The sequence below is a fragment of the Cyphomyrmex costatus genome, unplaced genomic scaffold, assembly GCF_001594065.2.
Source record: "Cyphomyrmex costatus isolate MS0001 unplaced genomic scaffold, Ccosl1.0 scaffold474, whole genome shotgun sequence".
NCBI lineage: Eukaryota > Metazoa > Arthropoda > Insecta > Hymenoptera > Formicidae > Cyphomyrmex > Cyphomyrmex costatus.
In genome coordinates this window covers 1,343,870-1,356,623 of record NW_017279009.1, presented here as the reverse complement: position 1 = coordinate 1,356,623, position 12,754 = coordinate 1,343,870, and the positions used below count along the sequence as shown (strand labels likewise).

Here is a 12,754-nt window from a genome sequence, read left to right as displayed (position 1 = left end):
TATATATATATATATATAATAATAAAAAAGTTTCAAATAAAAATGTAATAGTTTCGAGAGAGATGTATTTTGGTCATGTTTTTTTTTTCTAAATAGAGTAGAGGTGCCAAAAATATATTAATATTATATTAAGGAAAACACATTCCATCTAAAAAATGGAAATAATTCCATTTAAAACAGTGAAGGTAACCCTTATATTTTTTTGGTGTCTACAGTTAAAAAGAAATAATTGTGATCAAAATACATTCCCCTCAAAACCATTTCACTTTCAAGTAAAACATTTCATATTTTTTATATTTTTGGGGGATGCCTGAAGAAATTAAAATGGGACACTACGTGTGCGTGCGTGCGTGTGTGTGCGCGTGCACGCATAATATACATGTATAATCGATGAGCGAAGTATTGAAGTAATTTTTGTGACAGCGTCTAATTCAATTTTAGAACGTCCCAAAGAATGTAGTGTTTAAAGGCAGCGTATCTCTGTGCTTTTAATAAAAGGGCCTGTATTTTAATAGGACTCGAAAAAACAAAGCATAAAGAATCACATGTGTCTTGGCTACATTGTAATATTGTATAATTTCGACAACGACATTATATATATATATATATACATATATATATATAAATATATTTCATATGATGTATATATTAATATATTGAGATATATTAAGTCACGGTATAATCTTGCGTAAGTTTTTATTATCACGTCGTAATTGTTTAGTTGTAATGTAAGTTATACACACTACCATTGTATTCGCAGACGTGTGCTATATCATTAATAATATCAGTGAAAAAATATTTATGTCGACATATCATTGTATTACACGTCTTTATTCAGTTCAACTCCTATCCATTACGTAATTTTTATTTTATTTTCGCATTTAGATGTTTAACGTATGTTCCGTGTGTATGTGAATATGTGTATGTACTGTAGGTACATATTAAGAAAATTCCATCAAAATAAATGTACGATACTTTCAAATATCGATGCGATCTATTTTTTTTTTTTTTTAATGTTGATGACCTTTATATTGTGGAATTCAAAAATTGATCTTACTATGGCCGGTATTCATAGTCGGTTCTTATTTCAAGATCGTCTTAAGTAATATTTTAAATCGTTAATGCGGCCTTCTGATTGGTTTGTGACTTGTGAGATCTCAAGACTGAGCTTAAGATGATCTTGAATATAAGAACTGACTATGGATACCGGCCTATGGCCGTGTTCCAATTTCCAATGTCAGAATTGAAAATGGCTGCGTTCAGCAGAGAAAACAGCTTTGCAACTGTTGCAAAATTCTTTAATATGATTGGTTTTACTTCCTCATTAGATCTAAATGTATAAGTCAATCATATTCAAGAATTTTACAACAGTTGCAAAGCTACGTTTTCTGCTGAACGCAGCCATTCCCGAATGTCCGCAAAAGTTAGTAGGGATTGCGTCCGTAACGCTACGTGTATTTTATCTCCTTATGTCTCATGGAACCGTAATTCCGTAAAAGTTACCAGTTTTTACTAGTAATGCTTTTTCTAATTTTATCTATTTGACTAAATTTGACGATTTAAGTAAAGTTTTTGTTATAATCAAGATATATTCTACAGTTTTCTTATGAAATAAATTAAAAATAATCAATATAACTTGTTAAATAAAAAAATAATGTAAAGCATTGCGAAGAATTTTAACCCATCAGAACTGTGTACTGTGGAATGTGCGCTTTCTGACAGGTTAAAATTCTTAAGCGGGGAGCACAGACTTTTGCATAACGCATAAACCATATACATAAAGAATTTGATTGATTCCATTGATTCATGCATAAGAAAATGGGCCAATGAAATTTCTTATGCACATGCTTTATACGTTATGCAAAAGTGTGTGTTGGGGTTCATATATTTAATATCTGTTCCTAATATTTCTCCTATTGTGCGTAGACCCTAAAGTGCATAAACATGACATAAGACCGCTGGACTAATGAGCATCTTATGTTAATTAATATGGCAACTTTATGCTGGTTGCTTATTGGTCCAACAGTTTCATGTTATGCTCATGCTCTATTATGCATTTCATGTGCGATAGGCTTAAAGGTATATCCACACAAACTTGCATAGCCGCATAAACGTATGCATAAACAAAATTACCCAATCGCATATTTTACGTGCGACTTTATAAGAGAAATGCGATTGGATAATTTCCTTTATTTATACTTTTATGCAGTTATGCAAGTTTGTGTGGATATTCTTAACAGTCGCCCTTATGCCTAGTTCACACTAGGCGCGATGAGCGATGCGCGACGAGCGATAACCAATAAGAACTCTGCTTTAGAGTCGTGTGAGCTAAAGCAAAGCTTTTATTGGTTATCGCTCGTCACGCATCGCTCATCGCGCCTACTGTGAACTAGGCATTATGCAGTCTGTGCTGCGGTCTTTACATATCAGCGCGTCGAGTTGTTAGCTACGAACGGTATTCGTGAATTTCGATCACGTAAACTAACTGTTTTTAGCGAATAGTAAGCTCACATAGGTGCGTTCAGCGGACTCAACAGTTGAGTGAGCGCTCGCTGTTATTGGTGTATTCTTTTAGATCATCCAATCAAATTTTAAATCTAGAAGAATACACCAATAACAGAGAGCGCTTACACAACTGTTGAGTCTGCTGAACGTAGCCAATGGTCGCGTTCAGTAGACTCAACCTGTTGCGGAGCGGATCCGTGAACGCTCACTGCTATTAGATGATCTAAAAGAATATACCAATAGTAATGAGCGCTCACGGATCCGCTCCGCAACAGTTGAGTCTGCTGAACGTGACCAATATTCGACATTTTTATCTTTTACTTGTGTGGCACTTCCAATTCTCGTTTATTGGAAAGTCGAATTGCGCATGTGCAGTTTTAACTTTCCATCCATTTAAATACGTAAACGTCATTTCAACAAGCGTTCACCGTATCGTGGCATTGTGGTACATTCATGACTACGTTCTGCAGAACGATTATTTTGTAACCATTTGCAACTTTTGGAAGTTTTCCTCGCGCTGATTGATTTATACTTTCAGATCTAGAAAAATAATCCAATTCTATCTCAGTATATCGAATTAAAATATGTATAACAGAATGCTATAGAGAAAAACAACGTAACCTCTACTTGAACAAAAAAGGCGGGACATTCGGAATTTGAACGTTAATGATGCAGGTCAGTTATATGATCATGTTTAAAACATTTTAAAGTGTTCCCGTAAATTGTCAGAAAAATGTAATTAACTTCAAATTCTTGCAACTTTTTTTTTTAAAGAAGAGTGCTAGAAAAACAAGGCGTCAGCTTTTGGCAGAAAAGGCAATGAAGCAGCGACAACTTATAAACAAGGCAAACGCCTTGGCAAATCCTTTGGAGACTTTGCACAAATTCCACGAGTATGTCACGAAGGATAATAACATGATCAAGCTTGCTTGTGTTAAGGCAAAGGATGCATCATCAGATTGTTTATCTTGGATCTTAGATATTATGGAGAGGAACATGAAGAATATGTATGAGCAGTCTAGTTGGGGTTGGAACGCATCTGAGAAACAGATAGAACTGACAGAAGAAACGGCGTGGTATTTGATAGCATCGTGTGATGACAAATTTCTTGGCTTCTCACATTTCCGATTTGACATTGACAACGGCGACGTGGTGTTATATTGGTATGTATATTCCCATTGCCTATTTTATCTTCTTGTGCATGAATATGTCAAAAAAATTATTATAAAAATCTTATTGGTATGAGATCCTGCTCCCTGTATTATAATGTTTTTTAAATTAATAAGTAACAATAAGGCTCTGTGAGAATAAAACAAAATAGTACAATTGAAGGGCTAAAAGTTATCTAATAAATACATAACTGGCTCTTAGCCTTTTAATTGTTTTATTTTGTTTTTTAAATGTTTGTTCATGTTTATTGCTACATCGCTGTCTGTGGAATTTGACATAGTGCTTTTGTTTATTGCCCTAAAATTCTTAAAAAGTCAGATTAAGGTTGATTAAAATAACAATATCCACTGGTATCCATAACTAAGAACTTTAGAGCAATTAGTAGAAATGCTTTATGAAATTTGGCATTAAGTTCCATAGACAGTCATATCTGTCAAAACATAAACGTACATCAGTGTTTAAGAGATACTAAAAATTTAATTTTCTTATTAAGTATCCATCATGCAGATACACAGGACCTGCAACCTCCATAGTTACATTCCATTTAACGTTCACAATGCTTGTTGAATTATTTCATTCTTGTTGTTTGTTAATTGTTAAACTAGGACAATGTTTGTGAGTATTAAATGAAACGCAGTTCATATAACACGTTTTGGATAATGTTAATGCCAATAGTGATTGTTTGTTGCAATACAAAAATAGAATCAGTAGTATGACCAGAAAATTAGGAAAAAAAATTTTAATTCTATGTTACTATTATCAAATTTTTAGTCAATGTATATAGTCACTATTTCACAGTCTATCAGAGATCATGGAAATTATGCAAATAAATAGATTTGAAAATAATTGTAAAAATAACTGTTCAAATTGTTGCTCTTATTGTTAGTGGCAAAATGTAATATTACCGTTAACATTTACAAATAAAGAAAACTTGATACTGTATCAATTTATTACTGAAAAAAAATAACTAACAGTAACGTGTTTATTTTTATTAACTGCATATATTTCATGTAGGATTACATATGTCAAAAATGTTCGCTATGTCGAAAAAAATTAAGTATTTACGTATGTATAGCTATGAATTACAATTGGAACCATCAGCAAGGCGGAAAGGACTTGGTCGTTTTATGATGTCAACTCTGGAATCCATGGCGTACCGGAATCAGATGATGAAAGTTGTTTTAACCGTTTTCAAGCACAATTCGTCAGCAATACAATTTTTCTACTCTCTTGGGTAATGAATATTTATAATATTAACGCCATTATAAATATATAAATTGACACTAGCATTCTTAATAATATTTCATTATTAATTAAATCAGAATCCTTTATACTGCATTATACATGTGTAAAGCTAGCTTTTTAAAGCCATTTATGAGTGTATATACGCATGTGCATGCGTATATGTATGTGTGTATAAAGGTGTTCCTTATTTTCTGACTTTCAAATATTTTTTCTGCATTCCACAAAATGCTAATCCACAGAAAAATATCTGCCAAATTCAATTCGATGGGATAATAACTACGTTCAACCATTGACGAGATACTATTAAAAAACTAACATTCTTACGGGAGCTTGTAAGGGCCAATTTCACCAACGTCAGTTAAGCTAATCGACGGTTAATTCCAATGGAATTATCCAATCGCATTTGTCTTTGACCAGAATGAACCAATCACGGTTGACACTTTAACCGTCGATTAGCTTAACCGACGTTGGTGAAATTGGCCCTAAGTGGTTGTAGTTGCAAAAATTGATTTATCAGTCAAATGTTCTTCTCATATTCGATTTAATTGATTAATTCTTACAACTACAGTATGAAGTTGATGGTCTTTAAATAGTAGTATCTCGTCTGTGGTTCAACAAATTTAATCTAGAATTTAGATCATCCAATTAGACTTTTAAATCTAGGAGAATACATCAATAGCAGCGAATGCTCACTTTATTGTTGAACCTGTTGCACGCGTCCAATGAGAACCCGTGCTCGTGGCTCGTTTAGACATTTGACTTCCCTTATACTTTCTATACTATTCACATTAGTTTTCAAAACGTATTTTCTATAAATATCGATCTAGGACTTGTTTTCTTTTTAATAATGTGTCTTTTTTTGCCTCGATTAAGATCTTATACGTCTCATTTAAATAATTAGATAAATTGTTAATGATAAAAAACTGAAAATAGTTATTGTACTTCTTAATTATTTGAGCAGAAAAAATTGATAGATTAAAAAAGTGTTAGCAGTATATTTAGGATATATTTTAAACTGATTTTAAAACATAATGAATTTCATGTTTTTATTAATGCAACTTTTTACATTAACATTACATTAATATTTAACAATTACATTATAATCGTGACTCTTAATCATTGTCACCATCTTAAATAATTTTATACTGAAATAAACGAGTATCGTATTGTGAAGTTACTTTAGTATGTACAATACTTCGCAGTATTATAATCATTGTATTATATTGCTCATTCGAAAAACAAACGACAAAATCGTAATAATGTTTCAATGAAATTCAGTGTACGCAAATCATCATTCTTTTGGAAGAAAAATTAAATCAGTGTCATCAAAATCCGATCAGTAATCTTTTCATGATGCGTGTCGGATAATGGCGGTAACTGTAAGCACGCACACACACACACACACAAATGCATAGGTAAACTTTGATATGCTGTAATTCCGCGAAAAAAAAATCATACAAATTTTTAGTTTCATTTTCTAATTTATAGGAAGTTCAAATTTTATGATTATTATGTACTTGTGAGAAAAATTCATTCTACTTTGTACAATATATCAAAATAATTAACAAAATACGTACTTACTTTTTAAAAAATGTCGGAATACGAAAAGATTTAAATCACGACTAATGTTTCTTCAAGTAGAGATTCTCTCTTTGAAAATGCAAAAAAAAAACTATTAAATATAATTTTTTTTCGCATAGTTAGGTTTATTTGAAGTTATGCTAAATTTTGATAAAACTTTAATTACACGTTAATTTTGTGGATTTGTGTATATATAATATTATAAAATTGCTGTATATATGTATATATATATATAACCCAAATCTAATTTACATTGTATGTGATTGACTAATATCAAAGTTTTCACTTTTGATAACATAGTTCTACATTGGTTGGTATTGTTACTCAATTTTGTAAACATTTTGGCTTTCAAACTCATTTTATATTACTTTAATACCTACTCTTTGTATTTTTTATGTCTCAATACAACTTGTATTGTTTCTTTTAGAATACTTATATCTTAAATACTTATTGTTAGTATTCTTAATCAAGTAAATAAAACCATTCACAAATGAATGATGAAACTTTTGTGAATTTTACACGTCACCTAAATACGAACGACAGTCAAAATATTACTACTAAATGTAACTATTTAAATCTTTACCTTGTATTAAATATAATTTTTTCTGCATGATAGACAACTCAGGTCATATTTAGTAAGGAAATATACAGTGAAAATACGTTATGTTTACTCGTCTACAATTTTCAGTCGTGAATATTCTAGCAACATCTTTCAAAGCATTTTTCAACTGCTGAACGTGTTACATGTGCATAAAATATATACAGAATTGAAGTATTAAATGAAGAATAATAAATTAAATAAATGTATTAGTTGAATTTGTAACAGCGAAACGTTACATTACATAATAGGAATTATATTTTTTAAATGCTTTATTAGATGTGTATGATCTACCAGTTTTCAAACATTTTATCAGTGTTTCGAATCATCTTATACACACATAGCTCTAATTGGAAATGTTAAATCATAAAAATTGCTCTAAAATTAATTAATGTCAAAATAATAGTAAAATAAATAATACAAGAAAAAAATCACTTTAAACGTATATGGTAATAAATATTAATTCAATTAATATAAAAAATAATTACGAAGAACTATTACGTTTTTTTTTTTCAATTGTTGATATATAATAGATTGTTGTTAATATTGTAGACGCTTGTACAAAGCAAACTAGAACTATGTATACATAATACACATATATTTACGAATATCTTTATTTTTTAAATATACATCAAATTTCTTGTTGCAGTTTGATTTATATTTGAATTGTGCACTTCTTATAGTATGCGAATTGCATTAAGTAAAACTTTAATCGAAATAATCACAATTTTGTGTATTTAATACTGTTTCAGATACAAATTGGACAATTCATATCCACCAGGGGTTTCAGATTTAGACTATATTATTGTAAGTAAACAAAATTTGTGTAGATAAATGAAAAATAATACATTACGTTGTATATCTTCTCCCTGATTATGACTGTGTCTTGTGAAATAAGATTGGCAATATTTGATATGGGCACAAGTTTACGATGGGCGATTTCAGAGATGGCCCAACATTATGAAATGTAAGAGGCGCTTTACTTATAGTCCAATCTTCCATATCGTTGAATAGTTTTGTCAAATCTACTTCTCCTGATTCCGAAATATTGAAGCGTCGCAAGAAAGAATTGTTGAAACAAGTATCTAAAGCTGACTGGTGCAACACCATACCGATACCTTTGCCAGCACCCTCAGGAATAGGAAACGCTCTAAGACTGACAATACTTAAATCTACTGGAAGATCATATCGAAGCGGTGAGAAATAAGCGTTCAAATTAAATGGTAGAGAATTATGAGGGTGCAGCACTACGATTGGATGCAGTAACTCTTCCGAAGCTAAATGACCGCTTAAAGATAATAATCCCGCTGGATGATTCGTTGGTACTGCAAAGGGGCAATTTGTTTCTTTCTTTTCCAGAATTAATGTAAACATATGATTTGTCAACAGATTGTCCATTACACCTTGTCCTAATCCTCGATTGTCATCCTGAAGTAACCTTCTATCTTGCATAATCTATAAAAAAAAATTATTGCGTTCATATGGATCGAGAAATATCATGAAAATAACCAATAGATTATCTTATGTTGAAGATCGTAATGCGATGGGGAACATTTTAATATTGTTGATGTAATCATATTTAAATTTGATCGACTCTTCCTACATTAGTTTACGTTTATTTAACATTCTGTAATTTTTGCGACTGAAGAAGATATGTAATGTTGAATCTAGTTTCGCTCGAATTTTAATGTTCTAAACATATTAAATGTATAATTTATTGCCACCATTTTTTATCGTTAACTCGTTTTTAACTTTTTTGATAATTTTATATTTTCATATTGTTATATAAAAATACTTCAACTACTGATATTTTTTAAAAAATGTTTACCACACGCGCGCGCGCGCATATATATATATATATTGTATATGATGCATGTTTTTAAAATTAAGATGTAATAAAAATTAGACTACACATATATCTTACTATATTACGTAAATAATATTATGCAAGTTTTGTTATATTTAACTTTTCATTTGACTTGTTTACATCAAGTAAACATTTTTTGAAAAGACAGCTTACTAACTTACCTCAAGTTGACCAGATGCCATAGAGGCTACCCCTAACGGTTGTGCTGTAGCAACTGTTAATCTAACTCTTTTATCTTCTATATATGCGCTTGCTGCCATCGGGTAATAATTTCCTTGCGTGGGAAGCTTAGAAAATCTTTGCCGTCGGATTATCTATAATTAATCGAATAAAATATACATCACAATCAACAAAAAAGGTGTAACAAATCTTAGTTAATAAGTTATATAACTTAATTCATTGCATCATATGCTTACATTGAATCCATTTAAATCTGTGAAGAATTGGTTGCCGGATGCAATATCTGTGTTGAAACGCATTGCAAGTTCGTAGTTTTGTGTCTCCGTTATGTCGACTTCATTAAAAATGTGTAATCCGAGCCCATCACTGTCAGGAGAATTAAACAGTGTACAAGTATGCCGTATGTATGGTAATTCTATAAACACTTTCGACAGAATTGGTCCAGTTACTAAATGAATAATTGCCCTGCCGTCCATAAACACCACATCTGGTTCCGATTTGTCAGGCAGGAATAAGTAAGCGCCACTTTTATCTTTACCGGAACTTCTAGTACCATATTTTACAAAATCTAGATGTACAGGAAACATGGTGTTGCCGACTCGTAAAGCCTTCAACAAACCAGATTTTCCGAAAGAGGCAGATAAATTCGGCCGTTGAGAAATTGAAAATTCTTGCGTATGCGACGAAATTGTCAAATGACTGAAACCAGGTATCGATGGCAGACTCATGTCAGTATTGAAAATAGTAACATTAGATAGATATACTTCCCTGTTCGAAAAAGAAAATAAAATCTTCAACAATCTTATTTTTTTTTAGTATGTGTAAGGATTGTGCAATATTTTATAAGATGATTAAAGAAATATATATTTAACAGCTAGTAAAAGTTTTGTACTACTTTATGCTACTGAAATGAATACAGGATATGATATTGCATGTAATAAATTTTTTTACGTAATTGTGCTCTTACTTTGTATATGACGCTTTGTGTAATGCGTGAATTATATATGTAGTGATACCAAATCCTGGTACAGTAACTAAAAATGATAATTCATATCTAGCCGCGGACAATGCAGCTGGTCCAATCCAAACAGGAGATACTTGGCATTTAACAGCCTGTCCTCTTCGATCTGTAACTCTAACGAATGGCGTCGATACAATCAAAGTTTGCACTTTTGTTCTGTGTCTTGGGAGAGAATTATATAGGATAATTTTTCTCGACGGTTTATCGTCTCCAAGATTGAGAACATGCTTCTCACCTACACTCGTGTGATGCGACCTTTGAAAAAAATTATATATATTTGATATCTGTATAAAATTTATATGAATTTATACACGAAATATTGATATTATTCGTATTATTAAATATTTTAATACCTAGTTTCATCCAATGAGAAATACACAGTTTCTACATCGATAGGTGATGTTTGAGGAGTTCTCAATAAGTGCGCTATAGATTGTTGCAGTACATGTGCTGAGTTATTCAATGCCATTATCATCTTCTGGGCATAATCTATCACAACATTATCTCTTGCAGTTCCGGTAACTCCGTCGTGATGTTGAAACAGAGAATGCCACATCCTAGCTTTGCTTAATCGAGATGCAAGGCTTCCTTCTACCAGTTGATCATTATTTTTAGCCCAAGCTATAGCAGCTAATGCTTCTGATCCTCTTAAGGAACCCAACAATACACGATCCAATCTTTTATGAAAAGGTCTATACATACACAGATTTAAGAATTTCATTAGATGATTTATTTAAGTGCAGAACAATTTTTGTTTTAAAAAGAAACTTGTACCTAGAGGTGTAGTAGCCACTCCAATAATGATCATCTCTATCTGAATACGTGAAGAAATCTCCAGACAATGTAGGAAATTCATTAAAATTGTGTCTTTCTCTGATTGCCTCAAAATAATCACTCAATGTTCCAAATTGTATTTGGACGTTTAAATGTTGATTTTCATTCATATAATTGAAAAGCTTTTGATAATTGTCATATTGAGCTTCCCATTCTGTGAGATGTGTATACCTGAAGTCATCGCCTAAAGGCGCAAGTACTACGTTTGTCTTGAACAGTTGCGCTTTCTTGCGATACTGATCCAATAAAAGTAATGCTCTCTCTGCTACATTTGCTCTGGTAATGGTTTTCGGCGGAATCTTCCATGGGCAGCTCAGACCAAAGTTCTGCATTCTATAAAAATCAAATTGGCAGCATACTTTTGGATCCGGGCCGCAAGTATGAGGAACATCGTAGCTATAAAATGGCATGATGTGAGTTAACAATTCTGTAGAGCCATCATTGTCCCATAATTGTCTCCAACGGAATTCGAGATTTTTATCTTTGGCGAGTCTCTTTTTTACTGAATAATGAACCCTTTGTATCAAAAGGTTTTCCAAGCCTGAATTCTTCAAAAGGTACGGCATAGTGGGAGAAAGACCAAAAGGATCAATGGCCCATCCAGAATTTGGTGTATAATCCAGATTATATTTTAGCCACTGATGACCCTCAGTTAATTGCGTCAATTGAGCAATCCAATGAGATACAGATTCATCTGGCATCACCCATCCTCCTGTCACAATCTCCAATTGTCCATCGTGAATTAGACGACGTACTTCGTCTCTTATTTCTTTCGACTGATCGTCCCACCAAAGTTTAAAGAAAGATATTTCCGCCCAAATAAATTTACGTCTCCTATCCTCGATTAATTTGGTCACCATATTGTTCAATATGCTCCTTGTTTGGAACATATAGTATTTTTCAAAAGTATTTAACCATCCAGGATCGTTATGCGAATGAGGTACAACAAAAACTTTCAATTTTCTATTGGGATGCCACTGTTTTTCATCATACATAATGTTCCAACCTTGCTTCCAAACTCCACCATCTGGATTATCAAACTCCAATTGTTTATACAATTCTAACATCTGTATATCGACCTTTGGGACTTTCTGAATATTAAAGTTACAAGTGAGGCTTTTTTCTAAACGTGAATTCTTAGCATTAGAGTGATTAAAATGACTTGGTTGTACAGTAGGTACAAAATTATTTTTGATTTTTGCTGCTTGCTCCTGCAAGGCGTTCATAACTTTATGATGTTTATCAAAGTCCTTTTCTAATTTTGCTAATCTGTTCTCCAAATGGAGCCACTGATTCTAAAACAAAAAAAACGAGTTTTTTTTTAAATCACAGTAAATCTAGCTTGAAAGAAAAAATACATTTGAAAATGATGATTTGAATGTGCTGATTAGCAATAAGAACAAGGAGTGTAGTAAGACAGCTTCTCTATAATTTCACATACTTTTCTCCTTAATCATATTGAAAATATATATTACTAAATAAATGATATCTTACATTGCTCATGGAAAGTTTAGGACCTTGTCCAGGTGGAAGAAGAGTTAGATCCATCATTAAATAAATCATCACACAGCAAGCCAGGATCAAACCAGCTCCAAGAATAGCAATAGTCTTTCTAGTCCTCATTATTACAAATCTGATTTTGCATTGAATTTGAGTTTAATTTCATATCAATTGTAAATACTAAATTCAGCAGTTTTTTGTCAACTTCAACTGGTAGTTCGATATTGAAGTAAAGTAAATTAAGTCTACTCGA

General features: G+C 31.9%; 2 protein-coding genes across 2 annotated transcripts; one reads left to right on the top strand and one right to left on the bottom strand.

Moving 5' to 3' along the window:
* The first annotated feature begins 2,938 nt into the window (after positions 1 to 2,938).
* Naa40 (N-alpha-acetyltransferase 40) lies at positions 2,939 to 7,933 on the top strand. The gene is made up of 4 exons (XM_018544873.1): positions 2,939 to 3,180; positions 3,280 to 3,668; positions 4,751 to 4,909; positions 7,852 to 7,933. The coding sequence occupies exons 1-4, from the start codon at positions 3,172 to 3,174 to the stop codon at positions 7,931 to 7,933; spliced, it is 639 nt and encodes a 212-aa protein (XP_018400375.1). The 5' UTR covers positions 2,939 to 3,171.
* Positions 7,841 to 12,092, bottom strand: alpha-Man-IIa (alpha-mannosidase 2). The gene is made up of 6 exons (XM_018544872.1): positions 10,942 to 12,092; positions 10,521 to 10,859; positions 10,114 to 10,422; positions 9,383 to 9,914; positions 9,128 to 9,280; positions 7,841 to 8,554 (listed from the first exon to the last, which is right to left on the bottom strand). Exons 1-6 carry the CDS (start codon positions 12,066 to 12,068, stop codon positions 7,973 to 7,975), a joined length of 3,042 nt encoding a protein of 1,013 aa, XP_018400374.1. The 5' UTR covers positions 12,069 to 12,092; the 3' UTR covers positions 7,841 to 7,972.
* Between the last annotated feature and the right edge of the window lie 662 nt (positions 12,093 to 12,754).